Source organism: Ovis canadensis, chromosome 15 (assembly GCF_042477335.2).
Source record: "Ovis canadensis isolate MfBH-ARS-UI-01 breed Bighorn chromosome 15, ARS-UI_OviCan_v2, whole genome shotgun sequence".
Lineage (NCBI taxonomy): Eukaryota > Metazoa > Chordata > Mammalia > Artiodactyla > Bovidae > Ovis > Ovis canadensis.
Genome location: NC_091259.1, coordinates 25,179,493 through 25,199,411, shown reverse-complemented (window position 1 = coordinate 25,199,411; position 19,919 = coordinate 25,179,493). Strand labels below are relative to the sequence as shown.

The 19,919-nt window shown below is 41.9% G+C and overlaps 1 protein-coding gene across 2 annotated transcripts in view; it reads left to right on the top strand.

Moving 5' to 3' along the window:
• The first annotated feature begins 254 nt into the window (after positions 1 to 254).
• The window catches only part of SLC35F2 (solute carrier family 35 member F2), a 66,404-nt gene continuing 46,739 nt past the window's right edge, over positions 255 to 19,919 (top strand). Inside the window, exons 1-2 of one of the 2 annotated variants that reach the window (XM_069554944.1) lie at positions 409 to 664; positions 3,453 to 3,691. Coding sequence is in view for 1 of the 2 variants with exons in the window: in XM_069554943.1 (XP_069411044.1) it covers positions 567 to 664 (98 nt within the window). In the remaining variant the exon portion in view is untranslated. Of the gene's footprint in view, positions 665 to 3,452; positions 3,692 to 19,919 lie in introns of both variants that reach the window. The other variant, XM_069554943.1, reaches the window with a different exon arrangement.

Below are 19,919 nucleotides of genomic sequence, written 5' to 3'. Positions count from 1 at the left end.
CCGGGGGTATTGTTCTAGAAACTTGCCTTCTGGATTCCCCGTTTGCCTGGCAAAGAAAGCAAGCCACTCTTTCCTTCTCTGTGGTTCTGACTCCCTATTTCTGTTTGTGATTGGTACATAGAGAGTCAAGCTTTTGGCGGCAGTAGCTAAATTACTGCTTCTTAGGTTAGTACACTGGCATAATCTCGATTCACCTCATTTGCTGATTTTAAATAAAGGACTATAAGAACTTGAAATGCATACTGGGTGTAGCTCAGCAGTTAAGCTCCACTGCCAAGGCGGGAAAAAAAAAAAAAAAAGCGCCCTTTCTCCTGCTGCTCCTTGCTCTCTCTCGGAGTTGCCAGACTGTCATCTGCTGATGGATCGTCTGGCCCCAGGGCCTTGACAGTTAATGATTTGCCGCAGAACGAGTCCGCCCAGCAGAGGTGAGAGAGCGACGCCGGCGAGAGCGACAGCGCAGACCCACTGCCCGTGCCGAGCCCCCACCGGCCGCACAAGCGCCGCCTCCCGTCTTCCGGGACCCGGCACTTCTAGGGGTTCCGGGCGCCGAAGACCGCGGGGCTCCGATGGAGGCCGCCTCGCCGGCGGGACCTAGCGGCAGGCAGCCGCACGCGCCGGGCTCGGCCAGCCTGCTGTTCTGGATCAAGGGCAAACTCTTCACCTGGTGAGTGGAGGGCAGTGCTCCGCGGCCGGCTGGGCTGCGGGCGCCGCAGGGAGCACCCCGGCTCGGGCTCGGCGGCCGCGTGCGTTGGGGGAGCTGGTTCAGGCGGCTCAACATGTGCCGCAGGGGTTTTACTCCTTACTGGCTTTATGAAGCGCTTGGTGTCCCTCCCCGGGCTCCCTCTTAGAAATCGTGGGGATGTGTTTCAGAGGATTTGATGGGAAATTAATTCTTTGGGCATCGTTAGGTCTGTCCCCGGTGGCCTCCCAGCCTGCAGGGGACGGAGCCCCCCAGGGATGCTGTGAAAGAGGGGTCCCCACCCTCGGGCTTTGTAGGTGGGTGAGCTCCTCTCCCTGGAGTCTATGTCCACATTCCACTGCTGCGGAGCCCAGTCCACTAACAGTTGAGTTCACCCAAGTGAAAAATCAGGGTTGAGTTTCCTGGTGCCGCCTGGAGGTAGTCGAGAGCCAGCTCCTTCCCTGGGCTGAGATGAGAGGCGACGCAGCCACCTTTGGGTCCAGGGTCCTCAGAGAAGCTGCTTCCGTTGTCACCATGCTCTGTGGGAAACAGAAGTGTGTTTAAGGGACTGGGAGAGACTCTGGGTCGGGGAAAGCATTCTTGTGGTCGGTGGACTACTTGGAAAATAGAGATAACTCAGGATCTAAATAATGAAAGCCAGCATTCATGGAGCATTCACAGTCAAGTACTGTGCTTAGGAATTTTTATGGATAATATTATTTAATCCTTACCACTCTATGAGATGGCACTGTTGTTATCCCTACTTTGTGGATGGAGAAACAAAGAAAGTTAAAGCAACTTTGCAAGGCCATGCAACGACCTGTGAGGAATGAGCCTGTCCACCCCAGTCTCAGCTGACCTGAAGTGCTCCTGGCCACTGGCTCATTATGACACAGGCATTTTTTTTTTTCCTTTTTCAGATTAACAAATCGAATTTTTCATAAAAGGTTGTGAAAACTATGTCTTGAAAAGTCATACCATTTTCAAAACTAGATCAATAATGGTGTATATATTTTTGTCATGTAAATAAGAATAGTTTTAAACAGCTGTATATGTTTAAAGGGGAAGGGTGGCCAAAAATCACCTTATATTATCCAGCAGTATACAGTATGCTTGATAATTTAGACAGAAGTTCTCAGCTGGGAGGCAGTATCTAAGAGTACATGTCTTAGAGTAATGTCTAAGATTACAGACTCAAATTCTGTTTGTGCCACTTACCAGCTGACTGATTGTGGATGAGTCATTTAACTTCTCTGGGCCCCAGTTTTCTCACTTGTAGAATGGGGATAATAACAGTACCTATTTTGTTGTGATATTGTGGAGATTAAGTGGCTGACTACACAGGAGGGGCAGACAGCTTGGTTCATGGTACTATTCATGGGTTTGTTTCATTCATCATCAGCCCCTAGTTCTTGGGTAATAGGAAGGTGTGGTGTTGCTTTAGGAGATAATAGCAATCCTGAGACTAGACAGACGATACAGCAGATTAGTTTAGCAAGACATAAGAAAGATGAGCAATATTTTTTTTCCCTAATGCTCTAATATTTTCCAAAATCTATTCTATTTTATTAATACCAGGAATATCTCATAGCTTCTTAGACATGAGATGTCTTCTCTCTCTAAACACACTTTTTTTGTGTGCCTCCTTTATTGATTTTTAATTTCTTCCCTGTGTGATAGCTATTTGTATGCATCTTACATTCCTGATGGACAAAGTCCTTAATAGCAGGAATTCAGATCTTTTTCTCCCCCGCCTCCCACAATCCCACAAATGAATAAATGAATAAGGGATGACTAGAGTTCTTGAGACTTCCTTTTCACTCTACCATACTCCCTATAATCTTCCCTTTATTGGTCTTTATTCTGAGGGTCTTGGGCTGGAGCTTTTGGCAAAGCTCTTTTGTTCGTTAAGATTTTCAGTCCTACCTCTGGCAACTGTCCAAACATAAATTCTGATGTGCAGTTTCTCTTTGTTTAACCCAGCAATCAGAAAAATGCATTTTACCCAATATCCAGTACTCCTTATATTTAGTATTTTAAACTCTCAGTGTTAAAACTCATCTCTTCTGCTAGACTTCAAGAGGTGAAGTAGCTCATTACCTTAGGAGCTGGAGGGAGCTGGGTGAAGGAATGGCTCCAGGCTAGAAAGCCTGAACCTTTTTAACTTTTCAGCACTGCAGGAAGTTGTTAGAGGGATGGGCAGTAATGCAGTGTAGGGAGGAGGTAAGGGTGGACTTTAAAAGCCTTCCACGAGGCCTCTGGCCGTTCTCTGCCCAAGGGTATATTCCTCTCCTTCCCACCCCCCCAGAACAGTTCTAGGTTATTCCTGCTTATCTCTGCTCCTTTCTTTAGGTTCATTTGGAGGAATATGAGATGGCTGCCAGTGCTTATTTCTCTTCTTGACAGCGCTTCCAGAAAGTATATGGAGTCCACCTCCCCCTCCAATCCCTATGGTCACTACTTACGTTTAGACCTTTATCATTACTTGCACTTTTGTCACAGCTTCCATTCATGCCTTCATCTACCCTAAATCATCTCATTATAGAGGAACCAGAGTAATGCCAAATAACACTGAAGGGTACCAATTACTGCCATCAAATGAGAATTTTTCCCCCAATAAGGTATCCTTCAGGCTTCCCTAATAGCTCAGTTGATAAAGAATCCGTCAGCAATGCAGGAGACCCTGGTTCGATTCTTGGGTCGGGAAGATCCGCTGGAGAAGGGATAGGCTTCCAACTAACATTTCATCAGTCCTTATAAAAAGTTTTTTTAGTCCCTTTGATAGCAGGTTGGACTTCCCCGGTGGCTCAGATGGTAAAGCGTCTGCCTACAATGCGGGACACCCAGGTTCAATCCCTGGGTCAGGAAGATCGCCTGGAGAAGGAAATGGCAACCCACTCCAGTACTCTTGCCTGGAAAATCCCATGGACGGAGGAGCCTGGTAGGCTACAGGTCCATGGGATCGCCAAGAGTCGAATAGGACTGAGCGACTTCACTTCACTTAGATAGCAGGTAAGTAATTTGCCTGAGGGCAGATTGCTGTTGATGATCTCACAGAGGCAGCTCTGAGCAGGGGCCTCAGATCTTAATTCCCTGCCCAGGAATTGAACCTGGGTAGCGCAGTGGTTTCCTTCTGGTGGCTCAGACGGTAAAGCAGCTGTCTACAATGCCGGAGACCCGGGTTCGATCCCTGGGTCGGGAAGATCCCCTGGAGAAGGAAATGGCAATCCACTCCAGTACTATTGCCTGGAAAATCCCACGGACAGAGGAGCCTGGTAGGCTAGAGTGCATGGGGTCGCAAAGAGTGGGACACGACTGAGCGACTTCACTCACTCATAGCGCAGTGGTAAAGAATCCTTCTCCCACAGGTATACACGTGTTCCCCATTCGTATGGCAAAACCAATACAATATTGTAAAGTAATTAACCTCCAATTAAAATAAATACATTTATTTAAAAAAAAGATTTATTTATCATTGAGAAAAAAAAAATCCTTCTGCCATTGTAGGAGATGCAAGAGACTTGGGTTTGATCCCTGGGTCAGGAAGATCCCCTGGAGAAGGGAAGGGCTTACTCCAATATTCTTGCCTGGAGAATTTCATGGACAGAGGAGCCTGGTGGGCTATAATCTTGGGGTTGCAAACAGTCAGACGTGTCCTACTTAGCAAACAGGAGGCTGGTTTTAAGTGTCTGGCATGAAGCCCATCTTTTTCTTGCTCTAAGAAATGTAAACAAGTGGCCAGTTGTAAATGCCTAATTGTGACCCAACTGTCTCCTGCCTCAGGGAGAGGCAAAGTTGAGATAGTTTCATTTGATTCATGTTGTTGTTCAGTTGCCAAGTGGCGTCCGACTCTTCGCAGCCCGATGGACTGTAGAATCATTTGATTCTAAACTAAACTTTTGCAGTACTGTTTCAGAAATCTCACTTCATCATGTTGAGGGTGAAATCTTTTGGCTTCCTCCCATTACCTGCCCAGTGGTTTGCAATTTGGGGAAGCTCTTGGGGGGGCACTGAAGTTTCCTCTGGGTCCATTATGGGGGCAAGATGGGAAGTAGAAGCTGGCGGGCTCCTGGGCTGGCCTTTGGCCCCTACTTGGTCTGTGGCTTTGCCTGTTTTACAGTTGGGCTTTTGTGCAAGATGTTTGAAGACAGGGTTCTGCAGTTAAAACAAGGCTGAGAGCCATTGGTTACTGAATGGAGCTCAAGCTGTGTCTGTTGGTACTGCTTCTGGTCGCTGTTCCCTCCTTTTCTTTCCTCCCCCTCTCCCTTCCTCCCTCCTTTGTCTTCTTCTTACCTGAACACAATTATTATATTTTTAGAGGTTTTTATTATGCTAAAATATACATAACGTAAAGTTTACCATTTTAACCATTTAAAGTGTCTAGTTCAGTGATATTACGTATATTCACAATGTTGTGCATCCATCACCACTCTCCATTTCCAGAACTTGTTAATTATTCCAAATGGAAACCCTAAACCTGTTATACCCTAACTCCACATCCCTTTCTCCCCACAGCCCTTGGTAACCACTATTTTGCATTCTGTCTCTATAAATTTGACTATTCTAGATGCCTGTTATAAATGGAATCATGCAAAATTTTTCCTTATTTTGAGAACTCAAAGTTCTTGACATGAGCTGTAAGGCTGTCTATCATTGGTCCACTTCCCTCTCCAGGCTCATTTCCCAGGACATCCATCTCTCATGTGGTGGCCCAGCAACACTGGCATTCCTCTGAGTGCCTTGCTGCCAACACGTCATAGTCCATGTCTTTATACTCGTACCTCCCTCCTTGAATGCTTTCCTATCTGACCTCATGGCTGCTTAAAGACTCTTTGCAGACAGCACTAAGTTAGGCAGTCTTCTTCCTTGGCTTCTTGCTGTCTCTCTGTTGGGTGCCCTTCCTCTATGTTCTTCTGAACCTGTTTCCTAACTCATTACATTACCATACTGTAACAAAAAAGTAGTTTTCACGAGCTACAGCTATGGAAGAAGCGAATTGCCTCTCAAGGTAACTGCTTGTGTACGTTAGTTTTGGTAAGTTTATTAAAAAGTTATAAAGCTTCCTTATATTATTATTTACTGAGGAACATCAGAGAAAATGAAGTATTTCATGCAGGTGAATTTTACAGGTAACTTTTGACACACTTTTTAAAAAATATTAAGACTTTTAAACCTAATCAAAGTGGCACTGTTTATGTAATGGATTACTCACTTCTGTTGTCATAATTTTGGGCAACAGTTCTTCACCATTTAATTGGTTTGTATCAAACAACTGTCTAGGTTAGGCCAACCCACTGAATTACTTAGTGAGTCCATTTGCAACTAATCCTGGAGATTTTATCAAGGAAAAAATCCATCATTTAGAAGTCTTCATGGTATATTTAAAATAGAAATGAGACTACTTGCCTTTTAATAAACAAAGTGCATTCAACATAGTACCTTTTCTTAGTGATTCAGGATCATCATTATGATGATTATAATTAAAATTATTCTGCTGAGTAGTCATAATGTGCTAAGAGGCCATTTGACTTAATGTTTTGTCTTAATTTTTTTTTTGGACTTCTTTCTCATAGTTGTCACACATGATTTTTTTCTGTATTATGGAGCATATCTAAAAGTCTACATTTTTCTAGATTATGACTTCTAACCAATTAATGCTGTAGAAACTAGATAACCCATTTCTTAGAATTGCTTATAGTCAAAGTATAAATAGGACCTGTATAAAGATTTAAATGGTTTCTATTTTAATAAATTATAAAAACTTTAAGTCTACAGATTGTGGGACTTCTTTTTAGATGGTTACAGGGGTCTGTGTTAATTAAAGTCATCAGATAAGTAATATGTCAGGAAAACTTGGTTATTTATGCCAATGATTCAGAGAAAGATTCCATTAAAAACCACCTGTGAATCTCAGACTTCTTTCTAGTCATTTCTTGGAAATCAGAGTATTTAAGGAACGTATTGATTCAGTTTCTGCACTCCAGCAAATCCTACTGAGAGCTTGAGGCTAGTATTAATATGCTATATGACTATATTACTATGCTAGTATTACTATGCTGCTGCTAAGTCGCTTCAGTTGTGTCTGACTCTGTGTGACCCCAGAGATGGCAGCCCACCAGGCTCTCCCATTCCTGGGATTCTCCAGGCAAGAACACTGGAGTGGGTTGCCATTTCCTTCTCTAGTATGATTTAGAGCCTCCCAGAATAGTACTCTTGTACTACGGAATATTTTTTCTCTTTGAGTTTTTATTTTATGATGGAGTGTAGCTGACTAATAATGTTGTGATAGTTTCAGATATACAGCAAAGCTACTCAGCTCTATGTATAAATGTATCTGTTGCAGGAAGGGGGATCCCTCCCAGGGTCCCAGAGAGCTGTTGTCTAACACTCAGAAATAAATTGTCCAAGGAGACATACATGCTGACAAAGCAAGAGATCTTACTGGGAAAGGGCACCCGTGCAGAGAGCAGTAGGGTAAGGGAACCCAGGAGAACTACTCTGCCATGCGACTCTCAGTCTCAGGTTTTATGGTGATGGGATTAATTTCTGGGTTGTCTTTGGCCAACCATTCTGACTCAGAGTCCTTCCTGGTGGTGCACACATTGGTCAACCAAGATGGATGCCCATGAGAAGGATTCTGGGAGGTGGTCTGACATGTGGTGTCTCCTTTTGACCTTTCCTGAACTGGTTGGTGGTGGCTTATTTGTTCCATGTTCCTTACTAGGACTTCCTGTTGTAAAATAACTCATGCAAATAGTTACTATGGTGCCTGGCCAGGGTAGGCAGTTTCAGTAAGTGTGTTCCCCTAACATATCCATTAGGAGAATATTTCTTAAGCTTTTCACGTGGTGTCAAGTCAGAGATAAAATAATGTTAAAAGCCAATCTTTGTTGAGTAAACTTTACTTAGTATACCTAGAGCAACCTCACTATTCCAGGACATCATGTGGATTAATTTATGTAATCCTTACAATAATCCTCTGCAGTGTTATACTTGCATTGCCCGGCCCCTAGACACATTTGGAAGCTGAGGCACTGAGAGGTTAAATCTTATTCCCTAATGGGATTAGTCACATAGCAGTAAGGAAAGCAGCCAGGTTTCATCTCCTCCAAGTCAGTCTGGTCCCAGCGCCCGGGCTGCTACCACTGTGGTGACGCTACCTCCTCTGAGCTGGACACCAAACAGAAAAATCAAGCCCGGGACAATTTTACCCTCTAGAGTTTTTGTTCTGGGCTGTTCGTATCCCCTTAGGGTTCCAGGGAGAATATAAAGTCACAAGATAAATATAATTCTTTTCCTGGAGCATCATTTATTTTTTAGATTCCAGTTGCATGGAAGTGTATTACTCATAATCCCTGGCACATGACATGCTTTCATAGTTGGCCCATGAATGACTAAATTAGTTTTTTTTTGCATGCAATATGTTCCTATATACCTACTATCAGCCCTGAAACTGGCATTTACTGGTAATTTTCATCTACCTTTTTCAAACTGTTGACTGAAAAATTAGTCACATCCAGAAAATAGAGAATATTTCACTTGGTGGGAATGTTTAGGACTCCTAGCCCAGGAGACAGCATCTCAGAGGCCCTGAAAAACTGCTCTGAGCAGGCAGGAGAGGCAGTCAGGCAATATACAAATTTGCAACAAAGGGATCGGGCAGGCTGACCATCACAGATTATTGTTAAGTAAGGAAAACCAGGTATCAAGGAATTTAGCACCTTTCTATGTATGAGAAGATGCAAGAGTCTGGGATTATTGAAGTCATTTCTTTCATATGCATTTCAGCTATCTGGGGCCAGCATCCTGCAATTTTACAAAAGTATTCTTTTCTCTCTTGAATTCCCTTACGGCTCACTAGCTCACACTGGAGGACTGTAATCGCTGATGACTGTAACATCCTTAAGTTCCTTGGGTAGAGAGTGGTGCCATTTGTTGGCAGGGCTCAGAAATTCACATTTGGTGATGCCATTTCTTGCTAGCTGATATGGCAGGAAATATTTCATTTCATACTATCCCTTCTTTCCTAACCAAAGATAATCACCATCCTAAATCCTTCTTTCACCGTTTCCTTGCTCTCATTTTGGTATAGCTTTGTACCTGTATACATTTCTAAAACTTATATTTTATTATCTTTTTTTTTTTAACTGTTTAAAAAGGGTATGTTATGAATAATCTGTTGGGATTTGTTTACACCCCCCATATCGCATTGCTAAGATTCATCTGTATTGTTGCCTGATGCTGCAAAATACCCCCTTTTGCTTCATATAATATTCTTTCTTGTGAGTATACCACATTTTATGTTCTCATTCCGTTGAGGGGCATTTGGGCTTTTTCCTATGTGTTTTGGAATAGTGAATAGGAGTTTTAGGAACATTCTTCTACTGTCTTCTATTGATCACTTGTAAGAGCTTCTTTAATACATACACATGCACACACACATACACCTATGAGAGGAATTGCTGGATTAGAGGGTATGTGATTGTTCAACTTTATAAAGTAAATGCCAAACTTTTTCCAAAGTCTTTGTGTGAATATGAGAAATCCTGTGAAACAAATATCCTAACATTTGATGTTATCATACTTTAAGATTTTTACAATCAAGTGAATGTAAAAGAGTATCTTAATTTGTGTGTCCCTGATCAATAATGAAGCTGGGTCTCTGTGTATGTTTATTGGCATTATTTGTTTCCACTTTTGAGAAATACTCATATTACCTGTGAAATACCCATCTCTTGCTATTACTTTTATATCAAATGACATCTCTATGGGCTTCTTTTATGGTTCAGTTGGTAAAGAATCTGCCTGCAATGTGGGAGACCTGGGTTCGATCCCTGGGTTAAGAATATCCTCTGGAGAAGGCAGAGGCTACCCACCCCAGTATTCTGGCCTGGAGAATTCCATGGCCTGTATAGTTCATGGGGTCACAAAGACACAACTGAGTGACTTTCACACATACATACACAATGCAATTTACATAGATTTTTAAAGATACCACCTGAGAGCTTAAAAAATTGGGGCTTGTATCAGGTTCCCCACTAATGCTCATTTACTTCTCCTTGCCTGATACTGGCAGTTCCATTTGAAAAAGTTGAGAGTGGTTGAGAGCTGGCAGGCATAAATTAGGAGCAAATGAAGCAGACTAAGGAGGAGAGTGAGTTTTTCTGGTTTAAGGTCTGTGGAATGTTGAAAGACTGTCATGACTCACTCCCTTACACCTCCCTTCCCCTTTCAGACCCGGTCCTCAGGAACTTTCAGACTTAGATTCCTGTTTTCTTTTGGTGCCTGGTTGGTGTTTGAATAGTGTATGAATTTGATTGTTAGAAGAGAAATCCAGCTGACCACTGTTGTAGGTAAAAAGGAAGATTTATGACTTCGCAGAATTCAAGGAGGGTTTAAGTGCCAAACCACAGAGAGCAGAGAAGCAGATGGAGCCAGGAACCCAAACCACAGTGGGATTCTCTGCCTGTCTCTTTATTTGTGCTTTGCTGTCGCTGTTGACTTCATTCTTCTAACTGCAGACCAGTTGATTTTCTTCATTTGAGGATTACATCTTGCCATTTAAAACACACAAAACAGAAAACAACAAAACCCTCAAATTTTGAAATCCGTATTTTTGTTTTGATAATCCACAAAGGATGTACATTTAGATTTTCCAATGGTTAAAAAAAAATAGTTCTTCAAAACTTCCTATTCAGCCTCAGCCTCAATGGGTAGGCAGTATTAGGAATTTAAAATTTTATGGGTGGTGGCTTCTTGGTTGCCCGTTGAGAACAGGGTTAGTCTGTTTTCTTCCATGCCTTTGCCAGACTGGGCTGGGTAGAGATATGGTTGTACTTCTGTCACAGGATTTTAAACTCTAGCCATCTAGACTCTTGAAACTGCAGTGTGCTAATTACCCAGTACTGATCCCATCCTTCTGAATTTACCCTTCCCCCATCCCTGTCCCCAGCTTGTCAGCCCTCCTGGAGCTCCTGTTCCTGACCTTGGATGGTGTTTCATATTGGTTGCCCCTTTTGGAACTCTCACACAGGAGTCTGGGGAGAGGGAGAATCCAAGAGGTGGAGGCCACATCCTTTACATATTGCCCACAGCTAGTGCTTCTCCAGCGCCTTCTTGTTCGCTTCCCTAGTGGCTCAGCAGGTAAGGAATCCGCCTGCAGTGCAGGAGACCCGGCTTCGATCCCTGGGTGGGGAAGACCCTGGCAGAAGAGAATGGCAACCCACTCCAGTGTTCTTGTATGGAGAATCCCAGGGACAGAGGAGCCTGGTGGACCTCAGTCCATGGGGTCGCAAAGAGTCACACACAACTGAGCGACTAACACTTTCATTTTAACCTTCCCCCTTGTAGGCCATAGGACTCAGGTTTCTCTGATCTGTGTCCAAAGAGAATGCTGCTGCTGCTGCTAAGTTGCTTCAGTCGTGTCCAACTCTCTGCGACCCCATAGACGGCAGCCCACCAGGCTCCCCCGTCCCTGGGATTCTCCAGGCAAGAACACTGGAGTGGGTTGCCATTTCCTTCTCCAATGCATGAAAGTGAGAAGTGAAAGTGAAGTCGCTCAGTCATGTCCGACTCTTAGCGACCCCATGGACTGCAGCCTACCAGGCTCTTCTGTCCATGGGATTTTCCAGGCAAGAGTACTGGAGTGGGGTGCCATTGCCTTCTCTGCCAAAGGGAATAGGTGAGTTGAATATGTGTTTCAGACTTTCTCTTTTCAGCCAATCAAAATTGGAGGGCAGAGAGAGGATACCATAAATAGATATGTCTTTCTTAATTTCATTAGAACACCCCTTATTAGAATAATTGTGGAACATATAATCAAATGCATGTGTTAATGCTCATTGTTAGAGATTCAGGGTAATTTGTATCAGTTGATCTCCTTGCATGGTATCTTAATCCTCAATATTGTATACTTTATTTTTGTTATTATCAGAGAGGTGAGGTAATATGTAGGATGGGAAAATACAAACTTGGAATGGCTGCAACTCCGTTTCTTACCTATTCAGTTGTACTTGTAATCCGTTTCTCACTAAAGCTTTTATGAGATTTAAATGAAACAACATATATAAGCACTTAGTATGACACCCGACATAGTTATTTTTATTGTCTCCTCAATCTTGTTAGGATAATAAGAAAGGTATTTTGAGTCCCTAATAAATGCTGTCCTTGGTTTCAGTTTCACATGGTCAGCCGAGGCCTGAAAACATTAAATGGAAAATTCCAGAAATAGACAGTTCATAGGTTCTAGATTGAGTGCTGCTCTGAGTCGTGCGGTAAAATCCTGTGCTGTCTGCTGCATCCACCTGGGATTTGATTCATCTCTTTGTTCTGCTCTCCTGCCCATTAGTCACTTGTGGCATCTTAATGATCAGATCGACTATTTTTGTGTTCATGTCACCATTAGATTACTTAAAAATGGCCCACAGATGCAAGAGTAGTGATGCTGGCAGTTTGGATACAGCACAGGGAAGCCATAAGGTATTTTCTTTAATTAAAATGGTGAAAGTTCTCTGTTTAATGAGGGAAAAAACTTGTCTGCTGAAGTTGCTAAGATGTATGGTAAGAACAAATCTTCTGTGAAACTGTGAAGAAGGAAAAAGAAGTGTGTGCTGGTTTTGCTGTTGCACCTCAAACTGCAAAAGTTACAGCCACAGGGATTTCCCTGGCGGTCCAGTGATCAAGAATCCACCTTACAATGCAGGGAACGTGTGTTTGATCCCTGATCGGGGAACTAAGATCTCACATGCTGCAGAGCAACTAAGCCCACGTGCCACAGTTACTGAGCCAGAACCTGTTCGCCGCAGTTGGAGAGCCCACTTTAGCAACTGCTGAGCCCACAACTAGAGTCCCTGAGCTGCAACGAAGATCCCACATGCTGCAACTAAGACCTGACATACCTAAATAGAGCAAAATAAAATAAAAGTTACAGCCGCAGTGTGTGATAAATGCTTAGTTAAGATTAAGATGGAAAACACATTAAACCTGTACTATAAAATATTCTGAGAGCTCACATTCACATAACTTTTATTATAATATATTGTTATAATTGCTCTATTCTGTTATTAGTTACTGTTGTTAATCTCTTCCTTCATGTATAAATTAACTTTGTCATGAGTATGCATGTATAGGAAAAAACATAGCATGTGTAGGGTTGAGTACTATATACATTTTCAGTCTTCCACTGGGATTCTTGGAATGTATCCTCCATAGATAAAGGGGAGAGGGCTACTGTACTGGAGTATAAAGTTATTATAAGCCACATTGCTTGGGCTGCTCCCCAGGTTCTACTGTTTATTAGCTGTATAATATTGGGCAAGTTGCTTAATGTCTTGTGCTTCAGTTTCTTTATCTATAAATAGCAAAAGAATATTACCTACTTTATAGGATTGTTGGGAGGATTACATGAATTAAAATTATGAAATTGTTAGAACAGTGCTTGGTAAGAAATGTGCATTCAACAAGTGTCAGATATTGTTACTGTAAATAGTAATAATAGTAATAGTAACAATAGTAACAACAGCAATAATAGTAACAGTACTGGTTATTATATGAATGTAAGGGGAAGGCACAAAAATCCCCATGACACACTTTCTGCATTTATAATCTAGTAAAACAAGTGAAACAGGAATCTAAAACACTACAGACATATAGTAGAAAGTGGGAAGGAGAGTTACAAGGCAAATGCTGTAGGAATTGAGGGATAAATATTCTAGAACTGTGCACCCTTCTTACTATCTTTCTTCCTACAATTATTTCATTTTCTTAGCATAGCAGAATGGAAAGAACACAGGCTTTAGAATCTTATTTGAATTTTAATCTAGCTGCAAGGCTTTCCTGGTGGCTCATATGGTAAAGAATCTGCCTGGAATGCAGGAGAACAAGCTTTATTCCTGGGTTGGGCAGTTCCCCTGGAGAAGGAAATGGCAACCCACTCTGCTGTTCTTGCGTGGAGAATTCCATGGACAGGGGAGCCTGGTGGGCTACAGTCCATGGGGTTGCAAAGAGCTGGACACGACTGAGCGACTTTCACTTTCCTAGTGGTACTATTTATTTGTTATAACTTGGTTAAAGGACTTTGAACTTTGGCAAAAGAATACCTACATTTTAGGTTTGTATAAAAATCCATTAAGTTAATACATGTAAAAGCTCAGTACTTGTCAGTGATTGGCACTTGTCTCCCTTTTTATTGTAGAGAGGGTGAGTATTAATATGTTTCCCCTGTACTCCTGACTATCTTAGAGTCATGCAGGACATGATATGTAAGAGGAAATCTCTGGATTTCCAACTGTACTTTTGTTCATTTACATAAAACTAGTTCAGTAGTTTCTGGTTTGATGGCATGGTTTCACTTTCTTCCCAGCAAATAATGAAAGTGTTTTAATCCAGGATGGCTCCTGATCAACTTTGTTTGCAGCTACTTAATACGCTTTTTAGTTGATGTGATTATCTTGTTACTTAAGGCCATTCATTGGGTTGGATGTAAAGAGTTAAATAACATTATGATTCAAATATTAAGTGTCATATGCAACTAACTTGACTTGGTGCCCTAGTTTTCTATTGCTGTTATAACAGATTACTACAAATTTAGTGACTGAAAACAACAGATTTATTATCTTACAGTTCCTTAGGGCAGAAATCTGACACAGGTCTCACTGGGCTGAAAAGGAAGACATCAGCTGGGTTGTGTTCTTCTCTGGAGGCTCTAGGGAGAGTGGATAGCCTTGCCTTTTCACTTTCTGGAGGATGCCTGTATTCCTTGGTTTTGGCCCCTTCCCCCATCTTCAAAACCAGCAACGTTGCTTCTCTTGGACTCTATTTATGTAGTCATACCACCCTCAACCACAGATGGAAAAGGGTTTTCCTTTTAAGGACTCATCTCAAGGTACTTAACCATAATTACATTTGCAAAGTCCCTTTTGCCCTAGGGAAAAAACTATTTTCCTAACTCGATATTTCTGACAACAAATGTGGGGGTGGTGGTTGTGGTTTCTCACATCAACAAATTTACCAGCTCTTCTGACACAAATTGGGTGTACCTACAATTTAGTTATGATACTGTTTGGAATTAGTGCAGACTCCACAGGCGCTTTTCAGGTGGCTCAGTGGTAAAGAATGCTCCTGCCAAGCAAGAACATGGGTCCAATCCTTAGTTTGGACGATCCCTGGAGAAGGAAATGGCAGCCCACTTCAGTATTCTTGCTTGGGAAATCCCGTGGACAGAGGAGCCTGGCAGGCTACCGTCCATGGGGTTGGTTGCAAAAGAGTTGGACATGACATAACATTTAAACAGCAGCAGCCCTAAAGTTTGCCCTATTTTGTGGAAAGTTTTATTTTCATTTTAGGTTTGAAGGATTGATTAACAGAAGAAACCACTTGTAGTTACACACAAATGAACACTTTCAGTATTTAATACAGGATTATTATTTAACTTAATTTCAATATGTTGTTGTTCATAAGTTGTGTATGACTCTTTGATGCCCTATTTACTGCCGGACTCCCCTGTCTTTCACTGTATCCCAGAGTTTGCTCATATTCTTCCCAGCAAATGATGAAAGTGTTTTAATCCAGGATGGCTGCTGATCCGTTTTGTCTGGAATCCAGTGTGCATTGAGTTGGTGATGCTATCTAACCATTTTGTCCTCTGCCACCCCCTTCTCCTTTTGCCTTCAATTTTTCCCAGCATCAGGAACTTTTTCAATAAGTCAGTTCCTCACATCAGGTGGCCAAAGTATTGGAGCTTCAGCTTCAGCATCAGTCCTTCCAATGAATATTCAGGACTGATTTCCTTTAGAATGGACTGGTTTGATCTCCTTGCAGTCCAAGGGACTCTCAAGAGTCTTCTTCAGCACCACAGTTCGAAAGCATCAATTCTTTGGCTCTCAGCCTTCATTATGGTCCAACTCTCGCATCTGTACATGAATACTGGAAAATCCATAGCTTTGACTAGAAGGACCTTTGTTGACAAAGTGATGTCTCTACTTTTTAACACGCTGGCTAGATTTGTCGTAGCTTTCTCTTCAAGGAGCAAGTGTCTTGTAATTTCACGCCTGCAGTCACCATCTACAGTGATTTTTGAAGCCACAGAAAATAAAATCTGCCACTGCTTCCACTTTTTCCCCTTCTTTTTGCCATAAAGTGATGGGCCAGATGCCATGATCTTAGTTTTTTGAACGTTGACTTTTAAGCCAGCCTTTTTACTCTCTTTCACCCTCATCAAGAGGCTCATTAGTTCCTCTTCGCTTTCTGCCACAAGGATGGTGTCCTCTGCAGATCTGCTATTGTTGATATTTCTCCCAGCATTCTTGATTCCAGCTTGTGATTTATCCAGCCTGGCATTTCCCAAGATAGACTCTGCCTATAACTTAAATAAGCAAGTTGATAATGTGCAGGCTTGTAGTATTCCTTTCTCAATTTTGAACCAGTTGTTTTTCTGTGTTTAGTTCTAACTGTTACTTCTTGACCCACATACAAATTTCTCAGGGGACAGGTAAAATGGTCTGGTATTCCCATCTCCTTAAGAATTTTCCACAGTTTATTGTGATCCACACAGTTAAAGGCTTTAGGATAGTCAATGAAGCAGAAATAAATGTTTTTTTTTTTTCTGGAGTTCCCTTGCTTTCTCTGTGTTCAATGAATGCTGGTGATTTGGTCTCTGATTCCTCTGCCTTTTCTAAATCCAGCTTATACAATTCCAAATTCCCAGTTCATGTACTGCTGAAGTCTAGCTTGAAGGATTTTGAACATAACCTTACTAGCATGTATAATAAGCGCAATAATATGGTAGTTTGAACATTCTTTGGCATTGCCCTTCTTTGGGATTGGAATGAAAACTGACCTTTTCCAGTTCTGTGGTCACAGCTGAGTTTTCAAAATTTGCTGGCATATTGAGTGCAGCACTTTCACAGCATCATTTTAGGATTTTAAATACCTCAGCTGGAATTCTGTCACTTCCACTAGCTTGTAGTAATGCTTCCTGAGGCCCACTTGACTTCATACTCCAGAATGTCTGGCTCTAGGTGAGTGACCACACCACTGTGGTTATCTGGGTCATTAAGACTTTTTTTGTATAGTTGTTCTGTGTATTCTTGCCACCTCTTTTTAATATCTTTTGCTTCTGTTAGGTTCATTCTATGTCTGTCTTTTATTGTGCCCATCCTTAAATAAAATATTCCCTTGATAGCTCCAATTTTCTTGAAGAGATCTCTAGTATTTCCCATTGTATTGTTTTCCTCTATTTCTTTGCATTGTTCATTTAAGAAGGCCTTCTTATCTCTCCTTCATATTCTCTGGAACTCTATATTCAGCTGGGGATATCTTTCCCCTTTTCCCTTGCCTCTTAAATTTCAATATTTAATAAAGGGTTATTTAACTTAATTTCAATATGCAGTCATTAAAAGGAAAGAGAAATAGAAACAATAGAGAAGATTAACAGCATATATATCACCAAATTGTGCTGACCAACATCCAGACTTAAATGGCATGCTGGAAAGTCCCTCATTAACAGCAATCTGGGGTCCCAACTGGGGGAAGGACCCTGGGTGATTCATCTGCTCCATGTGTGAGACTTCAGATTGTAGTTTCAGAGGCTACCACTTATAATCCCAGGCTGCAAGCTGATATCATTGTCAGTTTGTGTACAAAAATGCAGCTCTGGTTTTACATTAATCTTTCCTTTTTTTAAAATAAATTTTATTTATTATTTTTGTCTGTGCTGGGTCTTTGTTGCTGTGCACAGACTGTCTGGCTTTGCTTAGGCTCTAGAAGGCACAGGCTTCAGTAGTTGTGGCACACAGGCTTCATTGCCCAATGGCATGTGGGATCTTTCCAGAGCAGGTATCAAAACCATGTCTCCTGCATTGGCAGGCAGATCCTTAACCAGTATAGCACCAGGGAAGCCCCATTATTTCAATTTTTTTACAATGCTGTTTGTTTGTTTGTATTTCATTAGACCCCAGGGAGTTAGCCAGATCTCTAGGGGCTCAAGAATTCCAAGACCCATTCTTGGAATGGGTGTTATCTAAAGTGCCTCCTGACTTGCTTTGCTTGCAGGCAGGCACGGAATTCTGGCAGTGTCCAGGCTGGTCAGAAGCCGATCAGAGGCCTGCTCTCCTGCTTCTGAAGCCTGAACAGAACTTCCTCCATTTTAATTTCCCTAACATGCCCCCACCTCCCAACCTTCCATTTCAGACACCAGTCATGAGTCCCAGGTTGTCACCTTGTATTTCTGCTGATCAACCAGAGGTTAGTGAATGTTTTCATTGGTGACCCCATGGACTGTAGCCCATCAGACTTCTCAGTCCATTGAATTCTCCAAGCAAGAATACTGGAGTGGATAGGTATTCTCTTCAGGGGAATCTTCCCAACTCAGGGATTGAATCTGGGTCTCCCTCATTTGCTACAAATTCTTTATGGCCTTAGCCACCAGGAAAGCCCCCATTATGTAGAAAAGTGATTAATTCATTGGTCATTAGTGATTAACTCAACCTCCAGCCTCTTTCCTCTTCCTTGGGAGTAGAGCTGAAAGTTCCAGCCATCTAATTACTGGCTGGTTTCCCTGGCAACCAGTCCTTTATCCTTAGGGGCTTTCTTAAAGTCATATTATTAATATAAACTCTGGCGTGGTTTAAAGGGCCTGTTATGAATAACTAAAGATGATTCTTTCTTCTTTATTACTCTGGAGCCATTTCAGGATCTGGAGACCAACAAATAAAAAAAGGTGGTCCTTTCACTTTCTCTCTCTCCAAAATCACTGTAGATGGTGACTGCAGCCATGAAATTAAAATTTGATGCTTGCACCTTGGAAGAAAAGCTATGACAAACCTAGACAGCATATTAAAAAGCACAGACATTACTTTGCTGACATTAGTCAAAGCTATGGTTTTTCCAGTAGTTATGTGTGGATGTGAGAGTTGGACTATAAAGAAGGCTGAGAGTCAAAGAATTGATGCTTTTGAACTGTGGTGTTGGAGAAGACTCTTGAGAGTCCCTTGCACTGCAAGGAGATCCAACTAGTCCATCCTAAAAGAAAGCAATCCTGAGTATTCATTGTAGGGACTAGTAATGAAGCAGAAGCTCCAATACTTTGACCACCTGATGCAAGAAGCTGACTCATTAGAAAAGACTCTGATGCTGGGAAAGATCAAAGGCAGAAGAAGGGGACGACAGAGGATGAGATGGTTGGATGGCATCACCAACTCAATGGACATTAGTTTGAGCAGGCTCCGGGAGATGGTGAAGGTCAGGGAAGCCTGGTGTGCTGCAGTCCATAGGGTCACAAAGAGTCGGAAATGACTGAGCAACTGAACAACTCTCTTTTTAAAATAATTAATTAATTAATTAGGCCTCCTCGGATCTTAGTTGCAGCATGCTGGATCTTTGATTGTTATTGTGGCATGTGAAATCTTTCTTTAGTTGAGGGCATGTGGGATCTAGTTCCCTGACCTGGGATGGAACCCAGCCCTCAAAAGTTGGGAATGCAGAGTCTTTGCTACTGGATCACCAGGGAAGTCCCCTTTCAGTCTTATCATTTAGGAAATTGTAAGGACTTTAGGATTTGGCCAGGAGCCAAGACTAAAATATATATTTTTTATATCATAATATTGTACCATGTAAGGTGAACTATTCATAGGTTCCAGGGTACTAGGGCATGGAGATATTTTGGGAGACATTATTCTTAGTACATTTGGTGATAGAGTCTAAAATTGGTTCCAGTTAAAAAAAAAATAACTTTAGAGCACAGAGACCATCTGGATGCTGGTACAAATGTAAGCAATAATTCATAAAATATCAAAAAAAAATTTCTCAACTCATCTAACCCTCACCTTTGCACATGGTCCTTGTTTGAAATAATCAACCAATAATTGGTTCTCTTTTTAGGTTGTTCCATAGGTTTGAAAGAGATTTGGTAGCTGCTAATTTCTTTGGATGAGCTGCATCTCTAGGCTCCAGGCATGCTGGAGAATTCATAATACCACTGTCTGCTGGGGCCTATAAGCAGATAAGGCAGAGGGTCCCTGGAGAAAGAGAACCAGGCATGGTTTTCTTGACATTAGAGCATGGCCTAAGCTATTTGTGATCTAAGCCTGACCACAATCCTTGATCAGGTCTCAGTATTCAATGATCTTAAGGACAAAAGAACAAATGTGTTCTTAGGCAAGAAAAGTAACAATAGCTAAGGAATAAATCAGTTATAAAGACTCCCAGTTACGTTTCAGTGGTAAAGATAGCCAGTATGTGGGTT